This window comes from Channa argus, chromosome 20 (genome assembly GCF_033026475.1).
Source record: "Channa argus isolate prfri chromosome 20, Channa argus male v1.0, whole genome shotgun sequence".
Lineage (NCBI taxonomy): Eukaryota > Metazoa > Chordata > Actinopteri > Anabantiformes > Channidae > Channa > Channa argus.
In genome coordinates, this window is record NC_090216.1 from 1,442,846 (window position 1) to 1,456,667 (window position 13,822).

General features: G+C 42.3%; 1 protein-coding gene across 1 annotated transcript; it reads left to right on the forward strand.

Moving 5' to 3' along the window:
• Positions 1–872: 872 nt before the first annotated feature.
• Positions 873–13,506, forward strand: hid1b (HID1 domain containing b). Its single transcript, XM_067488248.1, has 19 exons — positions 873–1,031; positions 2,064–2,213; positions 3,271–3,441; positions 5,703–5,822; positions 8,163–8,269; positions 8,754–8,870; positions 9,004–9,235; positions 9,324–9,380; positions 9,458–9,598; positions 9,733–9,823; positions 9,946–10,097; positions 10,501–10,579; positions 10,674–10,838; positions 11,012–11,233; positions 12,114–12,259; positions 12,353–12,436; positions 12,525–12,616; positions 13,057–13,215; positions 13,359–13,506. Exons 1-19 carry the CDS (start codon positions 966–968, stop codon positions 13,420–13,422), a joined length of 2,415 nt encoding a protein of 804 aa, XP_067344349.1. The 5' UTR covers positions 873–965; the 3' UTR covers positions 13,423–13,506.
• Positions 13,507–13,822: the final 316 nt, after the last annotated feature.

Here is a 13,822-nt window from a genome sequence, read left to right on the forward strand (position 1 = left end):
TTATTATTCCTGCACGTGATTCACAGTTTTATAGTGATGGTAGTAGATTTGATACAATGAATAACGTGAATGAAAGCAAATATGTACATTAGGAAGCCGGAAGTCGCTCGGTTTGGATCCTGCTTGGCAAATGCTGCCTTGAAGTGCCGTGGGAAATTTTTAAATTGTGAAGTTTACATAGAGACACAACTGAGATGTAATTTGATTGGTTACTTTTTTATTCGCTTTTATTATTAAGTTTATTTAACTTTTTTAAATATGTAAACCTCTGAAAAGTGTTGGTTTAGGTTCTACTGAGCATAGACCCCAGGTCCATACAGTGAATGCAGCACACAGCTCAGTTCAAAGACCCCAATTATCCATAACAACAAGCCAGGTTATGCCAAAAGAAAAAAAAAAGACTACAAAAAGACAAAATGGCCACAGACAGTTGAAACTCTACAACAACGTGAAACAGGAGTTTGTCAGAAAATGACCCCACATAGGCAAAAAATGACCACAAACAGTTCACTATCTCCCACAAAGTGATTTTACAAAGATGTAAATTACTACTAAGACACAAAACTAAAACCTATACAAAAAAATAGAAAATAACATTGAACTGAACATATGTTGATTTATTTTTTGATTACATGCTTTTATTTTGTTTGGTCTTAGTGTAAGTGATGCGTGTCTTTAAATATTTGGGAAGAAAATATTAAGTATTTTCAAAGATCTGTATAAAACATTGTATATTTAGAAATGCTCTTCTACTTGTTTAACTGTTACAACAAAGAGCAGTGTCCTGCTGTTTGCTTTTCTGACAACTCTGACAACTACGGCAGGAGCTATTGGAGCCCTGCTGCTGCAGATTACGAGCCGCCTGTGAACGCCTCAGGAGCGCAGAGCGACTGTGCGCGGCGAATGAGGGAGATTATCTTCGGCGTCAAAGCGGATCCGAGGCTGCACTGGAGGTTTGGGAAAAAATGGGAAACGCCGACACCAAACTTCACTTCAGGAAAGCGGTGATCCAGCTCACGACCAAAACACGGGTCGGTTTGTCAGAATAAAGCGGCACAAGGCTCAGAAACGTAGGCTGCAAATTGTGGAGCGCGTCGGTGGATGTGCGTTTGTGGTTTAAGTTCAGCCTGTGGAGATGAAGTTGGTGCCAGATGGCAGCGTGAACTGGAGCTTAGATGAACCAAAGTGCAGAGGAAAACACGGAAAAACATGGCATTTTCCTTATTTACGCATTAAATCTGCATTTAGTTCGTAAAATCGTTATACAATTGTGAAAATGTTGTCGTTTCTAAATGCGGGAAACAGTCGTTTAAGCCGTTAGATAATTTGTTTATTTATTGAAATCATCCGTAATAAGTCGAACATCCAACGTGTGACTGGAAAAACGTTGAATTCAATTGGTTTTTATCAACGAGCAGCGGAGACGTGTTTGCCTGACAGGTGCATTTAAGGTGGAACCAACAAGATACCGTGAATGAATCCGCTGGTTTAGTCTGTTTCCAGCCTGTTTATCATCCAACTTTGGGCTATTTTTAGTATTTCTTATTCACAACCAGGTGAACGGAAAATGTAAATATTCATTTTAGTGCCCTACGTGTAGTCACCGCGTTTAAGTCAAAACCATATGTGTAGATTATCAGTTTAATGGAGCAATTTAATATGGTTTTAACATGTGAGGACAGACAATAACAACAAGAAACCACAGAAAACTTTGTTGCCACAGGGTTTAATCTTCATCAAAAACTAACCATAGGTGAATCTGTGTGTTCCAGATAAATGTAATGCAGTAAAATGCACTTTACTGCCACTTTCTTTGAATTGGAGTAAGGTAGAAGTAAATGGCAACATAAAATGTAAATACAAGTAGCTCATAATTGTATTTAGTATTTAGAGGGTGTTGTGTTCAGGGCAGCAGCAGTGTCGTAAGAGTAATGAAAATATAACAGAAATGAAGACAAAATTAGTATATAAACAGAAAACATCAAGGCAGTGGCGAGTTTAACATCTGTATCATGGATATGATATGGAACAGCTGCTGAGGTCATGTGATGTGTCTCCCGCAGCCTGTGGAAGCCACGGACGATGCCTTCTGGGACCAGTTCTGGGCCGACACCTCCATCACCACGCAGGATGTTTTCGCCCTTGTTCCGGCGGCTGAGATCAGAGCCGTCAGAGAGGAGTCTCCATCAAACCTGGCAACCCTGTGCTACAAGGTAACCTCCACAGTTTAGCCCACTCTCCTACATACTCAGTAGCAGTGCTTGACTCAGGTGGTCCGAGGGGCAGAGGGGGAAAAGATCAAAGGGGCACCCAGGTCCACCTGAGCTCAATAGATCTGGTCCAAACTCAGACCAAAATACCTTAAACACATTACAAACCCTTAATGACGATCATCTCTATTCTTTCAGATACTTGTCACCACATTAACAGGAAAATAACCAATAATTACGCACTAGTTGCAGCTGTACTTCATCCACATGTGAAGAGAGACCATATCAAAAAAGTGCAGGATTTAATTATAATAATTATATATATGTTTATAATAGTAGAACATTTCAAAGACCGAGGCACTGAGCACTTCCTGTGGTGGACGATGTGCTCAGATCCTCTACACAAGTCAAAGTGAAACTGTATCAAATAAAATACTTGTCACAGGTAGAAGTATTAAATTCATATGTGTATTTATGTAAAATAAGTAATGTTAGCAAAGAAAGACTCAGAAATTCTTATGTAATTGTGCAGGATTGTTACACCTGTTAATACTTAGTGCAGCTTTGGTTGATCGTGGTTACAGCCAGAGTTTCGAGGAATGTAGCTGTTTGATGTTCCCACAGTCTGTAGAGGTTAAAGGTCATTTCTATAAAGCACAAGGTGTCAGAAGAAGAGAAAACCGCTCACAAGATCCTTGACTTACTGAAACAAAACACAAATTTGTGATTGAAATACTGGGACAGAACATAAATCAATTTCTAATACAGACTAAAATCAAAACGGTGAAATTCACTTCAGCCTCTCAGGCCTGTTAGTGCTTGAAAATTGAAAAGTTTAAAAATCTGCAAACGCGTCCGTTCAGTCCAGTCCTAAATAATTGAACGTGTGTGGCTGTAATGGCTTTGTAATATAATTTAGAGATAAGAAACAAGTCTAGGTTTCCTCTTTTGTTTCCCTTATATTATAGCTCCAGTGCAAAAACAAAACCGTGTTCTAGTTGTTCCAGCTCTTCGTGTCTGACTGATCAGTTTGAAAAAGTCTTGCAAACCTTTTCCTCAGGCGGTGGAGAGGTTGGTCCAGGGGGCCGACTCTGGATGCCCCTCTGACAAAGAGCGCCAGGTCGTCCTGAACTGCACCCGGCTGCTCACTCGCATTCTGCCTTACATCTTTGAGGACGCAGACTGGAGGGGCTTCTTCTGGTCCACGGTGCCCGGAGCAGGCAGAGCGGGGGTACCACTCTCAAACACTCTCTCTCCCTCTCTGTCATGTCGCCTCCTCTTTAACACTCAGTCCTTGTCCTCCTTCTGCTCAAAGAACGTGAAAAGTGCGAAGTCGTGTTCAGGCTGTAAACTGGAAATTTAACAGCGAGTCTGAAGCTGTTTTCTGCTTTGTGTGGTGACTGTAATAGGAAAGAAAGATACCAAGGAAGCAAGAATCCCCCGTTTCCACAAGTTAAAAAGAAACCTGTGTTTCTGCATAGGCTACAATAAGCTGTGGTTCTTTATTCTTTTAAACTTTTAGTATCTGTTATATCTATTATATTTAATTAAAGTACTGTTAGGATTCTTTAACTGACAGGAAGAGCTGTTTCTAGTCTGATGTGTTGTAGCTTTGGGCAAGAAGGAAAAAGTGCCAAAAACTGTCTTGAGCTACTTGAGCATGCTAACATTTGTTACTTAACAAAAAGTGGGGAAGTAATCCGTCTTGCACGTCTTTGGTTATATTTTTAGTTTGAGCATCGCAGTAAAATCCACAGGCTTCAGCACAGTGAATATATTCAGTAGTTGCTGATTTGGTTAAATTATTAGCAAAAAATGGCTTAGAGAAGAATTTCTGAGAAAGGAAATCTGTTGATTCATGGTCTGTGGTAGTGATGAACCTACAGCTCATTAGAGACCACAAACACATATTAATAACTCCGTCCTGACATCTGCAATTAACTTGCAATCAGTACATTTGCATGGACGTAAGTAACCAGGTTAGTGTTGTCTTTCTTGGGAAAGCTGATTTCTGGTGCGTCATGTAAACGGGAAACCTGGAACATGCAGCTAAGTGAAAGAATGAATGAAAGGATCATGAACGTGGTGATGCCGCCTCTTTTTAAAACAAAGTCTGACAGAGACTGGAACTAATACAAAACAATTCTTTTTGTGGATCAGCTGTGCGTGTGTGTGTGTGTGTGTGTGTGTGTGTGTGTGTGTGTGTGTGTGTGTGTGTGTGTGTGTGTGTGTGTGTGTGTGTGTGTGTGTGTGTGTGTGTGTGTGTGTGTGTGTGTGTGTGTGTGTGTGTGTGTGTGTGTGTGTGTGTGTGTGTGTGTGTGTGTGTGTTCCCTTTCTCTGCCCCTGTGATGTCACTCACACTGGTGTGACACAAACACACACACAGAAGGCATCATTTTCTGACCCTGTACCTTAATCTGTGCTGTCTGGCAGAGGCGACACAACAGTGAGATCACTTTTTCTTTGACATTGTCTTGGTGTCTCTGTCCTCGGGTCACTCTCGCCGCTCTTTCACTGCTCTTTCTTAAAGCAGGAAGTGGCTGTTTTCAGAGGACAAAGAATCAGGCAGTTACAGACCAGCTCGTAAACAAAGTGGAGCATTTAGTAGTTGGTGTTTCCCTCAGGAGTTGGTGAAGATTAACAGAGATTTTGGACATTATCACCACGAACGTTGATGCTCTCAATTAGTAACTGTCTTTTGATAAGTTCACCTCATCCAGTGAGACGGTTCAGTATGTTAAAGTTCCAATTCACCTTGAAACCCCAAAAAGCACAACGTGTGATTTTTCTTGTACCTGTAGCTCTGCACCATCTGAGTTACAGGTGATGGTGCTTCATAAATGTGCAGACCAGGATCTGGATTGAAAGATGAGACGGCTGCTGCTTCTGCTGCTGTCAGATGCTTTTGAGTCCACTGTCCAAAGCCAAGTCCCCCTCCCTGCTCTTGCTCCTCTCCCTCCTGACTCCTGCTGGTTCTCTGGTTACCTGCTCACCTGGGGACCACAGTCCAAACACTGCCCGTATTGTATCCCCCTCCACCTCCTGGTTGAATTAAGGAGAGATTGAGTGTCGTTAATTAAATGTGTGGGACTGAGGTGAAAAGCAGAGCTGCAGCAGTTGGAAACAGAATTAGACTCAATTTGATCAGAAGAAGCCATAAAGCATTTTTATGATATTTTCATTTCCATAAATTATGAAATAAAACTGACGTGGGCAGATTTCTGAGGCTGTGGTGCTGTTGTTTTGGACGTATGTTTCGAGAAATAGACTTTGCTTTCGTGCTGAGCAGGAGATTGATCTTTAAATATTTTAATCCGGATAAAATCAAGTTGCATCTTTTGCACTGTTTACTATTTGGTAGAAACGTGTGTTGTCTATTATTTTTTTGTACTTCAAGGTGTTGTTTTGTGTTGTCACGACTTCAAATGAACTTAAATTAAAATCACTCGCGTGCTGTCAGATCCATAAATTCAACCTCTCTTAACCTCACAGCGCTTGGACGATGACGGTGATGATGAAGCTCGGCCTCTGGCTGAATCCCTGCTGCTGGCCATCGCCAACCTGCTCTTCTGTCCAGATTTCACCGTCCAGAGCCACACGAAGAACAGCCCGGTGAGTCGGCGTCACCCTGCACATTACGTGTGGCAGATATTCATCTGTGCGGTGCAGCAGCCTAATTATGCTGCTGAGCAGCTGGGATCTAATTATGGAGAACTACCAAAGCATCGCCTCAGGCCTTTTCATTACCTGAGCCACATGTGGTGTTGTGACTTTCAGACACGTTGGTTTTGAAGATTTCTTTATATTTGTTTAAAACTAACTGCACATTTTCAGTTATTGATGATAACAGAGAGAGAGATTCTGCTAGAGAACAAAAGCTGCAAACATTCGATGCAGATCCTTACCAGCAACGTCATTGAGCATCAGATGATGTCACAATGTGTCTTTGATGTGTGTAATGTCTTCTTCATGTTTAGAACCTGAGAACAGGTGGAGGTAACACAGGTGATAACAGGATTCAGGTTAATTAAAATATCAAAAAAACTAAAACAGCCTTCTTTACTTCGGAAGGAGCAGTGGGGCCATTGTTGTTTTGGATTGTTCATCAGCTTTGCCCAGTATTTGTGCAGTGACCTTTATTATTTTCCCTCTTTTCTGATTCATAATAGCTGCTTTGCTCCTTGGGCTGCTCTCAGGCTGTCGTGATGAATCAGATGCAGATTTTTAGCAACAAATACAGTTTTTACATATGAAATCCAAGTCTAAAACCAAGAACAGTCATTTAGAGCTCTTTGTTATTCGACACACCCGAGTAACCGGAAACACCTGGGAGGTTGCCAGGTTTGTTACCATCGAATCCCCTGCTGAGACCTGAATAGAAATCTGAGTTATCAGAACTGAACAGAAATGTTAACATAATCAGGATTTTTATTTAAATGTACAAATCACAAATCAGTGTTTGCATTTGCACCAATTTTGCTGAATGTTCAGTGGGGACTTTTGGATGTGAAGTGAAATGTCCTCCACAATTCCAGGCAAGTCCATTTGCCACTGAAAAACTTCAGGATCGTTGCCCAAAAATAGCATAAACGTACTGTTGACATTCTCTGAGCCCTTAAGCTCCAGCAGTTAGTTGCCGATATAAAAGTGTGGTGCTGTTATCTACTTCACACAAACTTCTGAGGCAGCAGCTCGAGTTAATGAATGACTCCACATGACACAGAGAGAAGGAGGGCGGGAGGAGGAGTGGCTGTTTGTCAACTGGGCTGAGAAGAACAGGGTGGACACGTCTTAACTGTGCTGAGCAAACATCTGAATGGAGGTGAGAGGAAATGAGTGTGAAGCTGGTCCTAACCCCCTCTGGGTGTGATAAGACCACCCCTCAGCCCTCCGTCTTCAGTGGAGTGTGGCTGAAGCTGTGCAGCAGCAGGTGGAAAATGACCAGCAGCTATCATTAGTTCGCACTTGTCTGTGACCTGGGAAACATGCACGCACACACACACACACACACACACACACTAACATAATGACTGCTCTGGATTTGAGCTGCAACTTCCAGTAAGGATTTTTATTAGACACGTGGTTCAGCCCTTCACTTCAGTCTGCTTCTTGCTGCTCTGTTTAAAGGTCGTTTGTATTAATCAGAGAACAGTAAATAAAGATTTGTATAATTGTTTAAATTCAGTAACTTTTTCGAAAATGTGTTAAAGTTGATGGATGGTTTTCATTTTCTTCTAGAACTGTACAGAAAAGAGATTCTTTTATTAAACTGCTCACGAGTGCAGTGGCAAAAGCAAGTAGATTGTTGTTTACTTCGGTAAAAGTAAAAAGAAAATGCAATATGTGCATTTAAAAAGTTACTTGAGTAAAAGTACTGTTTACTGTAAGTATGGTGCAGAATTGCTCAGCTGGCCCGTTAAAGTTCAAGCATGTCTCCGAATGGTACCTTAGTATAGGACATGTTACTGTCTGTACGACACATTCTACTCCATCTGTGACTGAGGTTGAAATAGATTTTTTTTTTTGCGGAGTCTTGCAGGACACAGTGTCCTTTCCTGTCAGCTTGTTGATGATGAACAACACTTTCATAAAGCTGCAGTTATCTGTGCCGAGGTGTCGCGTGCAGATGTTGTCAGCACAGGGCTCAGTACTCAGAGCAGCCCATGTGTGACCCCGGTCAGACATGTTTGTTCAGAGCTCGTAAGAACTGAACGGGCCTGCAGTGGCTTTACAAGCTGTCAGTTACTTAAAGTCTGTATGCTGCCATTTTGACATTGGTGGAAAGTAAATACACCTACTCAACTAAAGTATGTTAAGCATCATTTTGAGCGTAGAATGGAGGCAGTAGCTTGAACTACAAACCTTCTGTATTTTGACACCAAACACAGACAACAGCACATCTTCTCTTCCTACACATCATCATAGATTTATTTTACTCCCTCTGTGCTGCAGGATACAGCGGAGGACATTCAGTCCATCGACAGCTGTGAGTACATCTGGGAGTCCGGGGTGGGCTTCGCTCACGCTCCTCCTCTGAACTACATCCACGACCTCAACAGGTGAGATGACAGCAGCGGGTGGATTTTCTATGAAGACACAGGTAGAAGGGAGAATGATTTGAAGAGGTCAAAACTCTTACACCTTGGACAATATAATTGTTGTTTTGACCTCATGAGCAAACAAAACTGCAGCATCATTCTGGGAGTGTTCATTACCTTTGTGATGTGTACTGTAAATTGAGGTTTTGGTGGAATGTGATGAGGCGAGGAGATGAAAACTATGCATGGATTGGTAAATCAGTGTGATCAGATGGCAGAAGATGGCAGAGCCTCGATGGGGGATTTTAGCTCAGCTGATTAACAATGAGGATACTTGTGAAATAACTTAGTTTGAGCACTTTCTACTCCCATAAAGTCCCAAATGTCTTACTCAAAAACCTCCACTTATCAGGCCGTAGTATTTTCATGCTCTAGTACATGTACTGTGTGATTTTTAGTAGCTTTTGAACTAATGCCAATGTTTCCCGTGCACTTGTTTGCTCAGGACAGAGCTGCTGAAGTTGCTCCTCACCTGTTTCTCTGAAGCCATGTACCTACCTCCTTCGTCTGATAGCAAAAACTTCAATCCCTGGGTCACATTCTTCTGCTCCTCGGAGAACAGGTGACACACACACACACTGTGGTGCACTGGGCCACACTGTGGAATGGAAAACCTCTGACTGCACACGTGTGACCTCTTAGCTGATAGCCAGCAGCTGTACTGACCTCCTCCTGTCTTTCACTGCTTCACCCAGACATGCCCTCCCCCTGTTTACCTCCCTGCTCAACGTGGTGTGCGCCTACGACCCCGTGGGCTACGGTTTCCCGTACAACCACCTGCTGCTCTCCGACCATCGGGAGCAGCTGGTGGGGCAGGCGCTCCAGATCCTTGTCGTCACCCTGGAGCATGAAGGCGGGTCGGCCGCCAGCGCTGCCCTCCAGGCCCTGAACACCACCACATCAACTTCAGCTGAGGAGGAGCAGGAAGTACGAGGGACATGCAAGAGTTCACAGCATTTATTTGTACAAAAACAGTGATGTTGACGCAGATTTCAAATCTTTCTTTTATTCCCAGCCTGCTGGGCCTGACAACCTTTTTGTGAATTATCTCTCCAGGATACACAGAGAAGAGGTACAGCCAAGTAAAGTTTACCACTTAGCAGTGAATGGAACGTAGGATGTTCACTTCGTGTTCTCTTCTGTCATCAGGACCTGAGCTTCATCCTCAAAGGCCTGGCTCGGCTGCTGAACAACCCTCTGGTCCAGACCTACCTGCCTCGTTCCACCAAGAAGATCCAGTTCCACCAGGAGCTGCTGATCCTCTTCTGGAAGTTCTGTGACTTCAACAAGGTGTGGAGCTCTTGTTTTGAAATAAATAGTATATGTACCATGTTCCAAATCTGAAAAACTCAAACAAATGCTTATGTATTTCTTTATGTGAGTGAACGAAATGTAACACACTTTAAAATGGTTTTGTGTTTTAGAAATTCCTCTTCTTTGTTCTGAAGAGTAGCGATGTGTTGGACATGCTGGTCCCCATCCTCTTCTACCTGAACGATGCCAGAGCAGATCAGTGTAAGTCTTTCCCTGTAGTTCTGTGTGTGTGTGTGTGTGTGTGTGTGTGTGTGTGGGGGGGGGGTTGTTACCTCACTGCTCTGCAAAATCAATCTTTCGTTTTTGCTTGTGTGCATCTGCAGCTCGTGTAGGTCTCATGCACATCGGCGTGTTCGTCCTCCTGCTGTTAAGCGGAGAGAGGAACTTTGGTGTTCGTCTGAACAAGCCGTACACTCTCCGTGTCCCCATGGACATTCCTGTTTTCACAGGAACCCACGCTGACCTGCTCATTGTGGTAAGCACAATATTTTACCAACCATTTAACTGATGCAGACGTGAAACATCTAAATTACATTTTAATGTACATTTATTGTGTAATATTTAATTTGTTTTGCAAATTTGTTTTGTGAAATTATAAATGCAAAGATTAGTCCTAGTAGACTTTAGTATTATTCTGATTATAGTGGACAGGAATCAGGTTTTGGTTTAGCCACCGTCTGGATGAACTTTAGAAAATGACAGTCGTGTTCAGAGTTTCCACCAAAGTTTCTGTTTTTTTGACATAAAAATAAAAATATGACTGGAGTTTGCAATGATGTTTTCTAAATATTCATTTAGTTTGAATTTCTTTTTTTTTTTTTCTTATTCAACAGCAGAACAGTTAAAAAAAATGTTCAGTTTTACTTTTCCATGTTTAGATCTTCCACAAAATCATCACCAGTGGACACCAGCGTCTCCAACCCCTTTTTGACTGCCTGCTCACAATAATAGTAAACAGTGAGTTTCAAAGCTGAAATGATGCTCACTGCTCTTTAAAACCCTCACAGTGGATCTTTGCCTCCCTTTTTTACTGTCCCATCCTCTTCCACAGTTTCACCGTATCTGAAGAGCCTGTCCATGGTGTCAGCCAACAAGCTGCTCCACCTGCTGGAGGCTTTTTCCACACCCTGGTTCCTCTTCTCCAACCCTCAGAACCACCACCTGGTTTTTTTCCTACTGGAAGTCTTCAACAACATCATCCAGTATCAGTTTGACGGTGAGATCATGAAAAGAGGTCTTAATAGAAACCTGGAAACTATCAGAGAGCAGCTATGGAACGATTAAGAGACAATGTTTTCTGATGGTCTCCAGGTTTACATAAGAAAAAGGACACAGGGCATCAGTATGGTACCAGCCTCTGCCAACTACACTCCTGAATCTGCCTCACAGGTAACTTCAACTTGGTGTACACCATCATCCGTAAGCGAAACGTCTTCCACCACTTGGCCAACCTGCCATCTGACGCTGCATCCATTCAGAAGGCCATGCAGAAGAAGAAGAAGTCTGGAATTTCCAGGACCAACTCCACAGAAAATGAGTCCACGGAGGGCTCTCGACCAGCTGCACCTGCCGAGCCTGGCACTCTCAAAGCCAGTTTGGTGGCAACACCAGGTGTGAGCTTTTGTTATATGATAGAAGGCAGAGGTCATCTGAGGGTGAACAGTAATGTTGTTGCATCAAAGAGTTAACTTCTCAGCTGCTTTGTGACAAACCCTAAAATTAACACTTACACATGTGGGCAAATGCTGAATGTTTACTTCGTTAAGAATTTCAGAAACAAAGCGACTTAATTCCAATGCACTATCATGTTGAGATTCATATGCACGTGTTTAATTACGCACGTACAATTATTGCTGATAACAATCCAGTAATTTGCATTATTCAGAAATGGTACATTCTGTTGCCAATACTTTTTTAAGCAGTATAATTTTGAATAAGACTCCGAGTGTTTTCATTCTATAATATTTCTACTTCTTGTGTACTTCAACCAACACTGAGGTTTAATTTGTCCAGAGAAATGTGGAATCATCTGAGTATTTTTAGTATACAGCTGTTTGTCGCTTCACCCAAAAAAAACATTGTTTGCTTTCTGACAGAGGGGAATATATAAGTAGAGTACTTACAGAATTGTGATATTTAGGGTCTTTAAGTAGAACACAGTTCATCAAGGTTCCGTGATAAAGCAAGAACTCGACATTTAAAAAAATAGGCAAGTTTCTTTTTTCACAATATGCTGGATCAAAATAACCACAGTGATTATGAAGAGAGTTTCTCTGGGCATAAAGACTGTGAAGAAGGGGGACATTTCTAACCTGGCCCTGTCATTTGTACATGTACGGGAAACAGAAAAAAGGACCTAAAACCTATTTTGTCCAGTTCTACCTTGAAGGACTCTTGTCATATTGCACTCAAATGCAAATAATCCCCAACATATTCTCAGCATAAAGCAGTTAACTGCATCCTAAATCAGACTGTGTCTTGTGTCCTACAGGAATCGATAAGATAACAGAGAAGTCCCAGGTGGGCGTGGATGGAACCCTGGTTGCTGTTCCTCATGCAGAGTCTCCACAGGCTGGGGACAGCAGTGCTGGAGCTGGAGCCAGCGACACAGAGTCCAACTCAGAGAGAGACGCCGAGGTACTTGAAGACATATCAGTGCTGAGCTTGTTCTGTTCCAGGTGCTTTGTTTTCTCATTCTGCAGGTAAACTGACTTCATCTTCTGCCGTCAGGTCTACTACAAAGAGTCAGAGGCGGCGAGGAGTCGGTTGTCAAGTGTCTCGTCAGCATCGGCCTGGAGCGCTAATCCAGACTGGGTGAGGAGACGTCTTCTTACCCTGTATCTGTTGATCCTTTCATTAGCTTCATGTCAGGTAGAGTCCACTGTGACCTGTCTGTTTTCAGGTGTCTTCATGGAAGGTAAAACTTCCACTGCAGACTATTATGCGGCTGCTGCAAGTACTGGTTCCTCAGGTGGAGAAGATTTGCATTGACAAGTAGGACATTACACAACCCATTATTTCACAAGTAAAAAAGTAATTTTCCCCCACATTTAAATTTGTTAAAAAAAGAAATATTTTCTTGGTTTACCCGTCTACTCATGTTTGCTCTTACTGCTCATAACTTTCACATCATTTACGTTCTCTACAAAACTGTTAGTGCTGCTGCTGGGAATGTAAAATCAGTCACTGCCTTTTTGATAATTTTGTCAAGAAAGAACCTAATTCTGAGTGACTGGATAATCACCACATGCTGGGTTTGTCACAGCCTTTTGACCAATGGCTGCTGACAGTGAACAAAAACCAGAACACTGAGCTGAAAGAGTTCAGGGAAACGGCAAAAAAAATAAATAAAAATTTTTCACGAATATTAACTAGTGCAGCTTTAACCTTTCAGATTAGTTCGATCCAGATGACAGAGCTGTTGTCCTTCTCAGGGGTTTGACAGATGAGTCGGAAATCCTGAAGTTCCTTCAGCACGGCACGCTCGTCGGCCTCCTGCCTGTCCCGCATCCCATCCTCATCAGGAAGTACCAAGCAAACGCCGGCACGGCCATGTGGTTCCGCACGTACATGTGGGGGGTCATATACTTACGGTAAGAAACATGAATGTTAGACTGTGTGACTTTGTTTATCAGCTTTATTTTAGATTTCACACTAAAAACTAACTCACAGTAGTTTAGCCCGTAAGCTTTTACCAGTCATGGCTGATTGAGTCTTAATAATCCTGTTGCCATAGCAACGTGGATCCTCCAATCTGGTACGACACGGACATCCGGCTGTTTGAGATCCAGAGGATTTAATGGAGCAGATGAAGACGTCGAGTCCACTCCTGGACGGATCAGAGGACCAGCTCAGTTTTTTTTTTTTTCCCCTTTTTAAGAAAACAAGCAGTGACAGTCTTATACTTCATTTTGCCATTTCTAAAGACATAAACTGAGAATTTATAAATATGTCAATAAATAAGTTACTGCATCTCACACTGAGCCCGTATTATGACCAGATGCACGCGAAGCCAAATTGTCATACAATTTTACTGCTTTAGTGACTTAACTTTTACACAAATGGAACAACACTTTAAACTGAAGGACACAGTTGTACTGAAGGAAAAACTTAAGTAAATCATTTCCCTTGAGTACATAACATTCAAAAGTATGTGGACTAATGGCCAGTATTATTTAACAGCTTCCACGATTTCACACA

Coding starts and splice junctions, on each gene's coding strand:
- hid1b (XM_067488248.1), top strand. CDS start 966: ATGGGAAACGCCGACACCAAACTTCACTTCAGGAAAGCGGTGATCCAG. Junction 9,236..9,323: donor CAGCTGAGGAGGAGCAGGAA/GTACGAGGGACA, acceptor TTTTATTCCCAG/CCTGCTGGGCCTGACAACCT. Junction 10,839..11,011: donor CATCCAGTATCAGTTTGACG/GTGAGATCATGA, acceptor TCTGCCTCACAG/GTAACTTCAACTTGGTGTAC.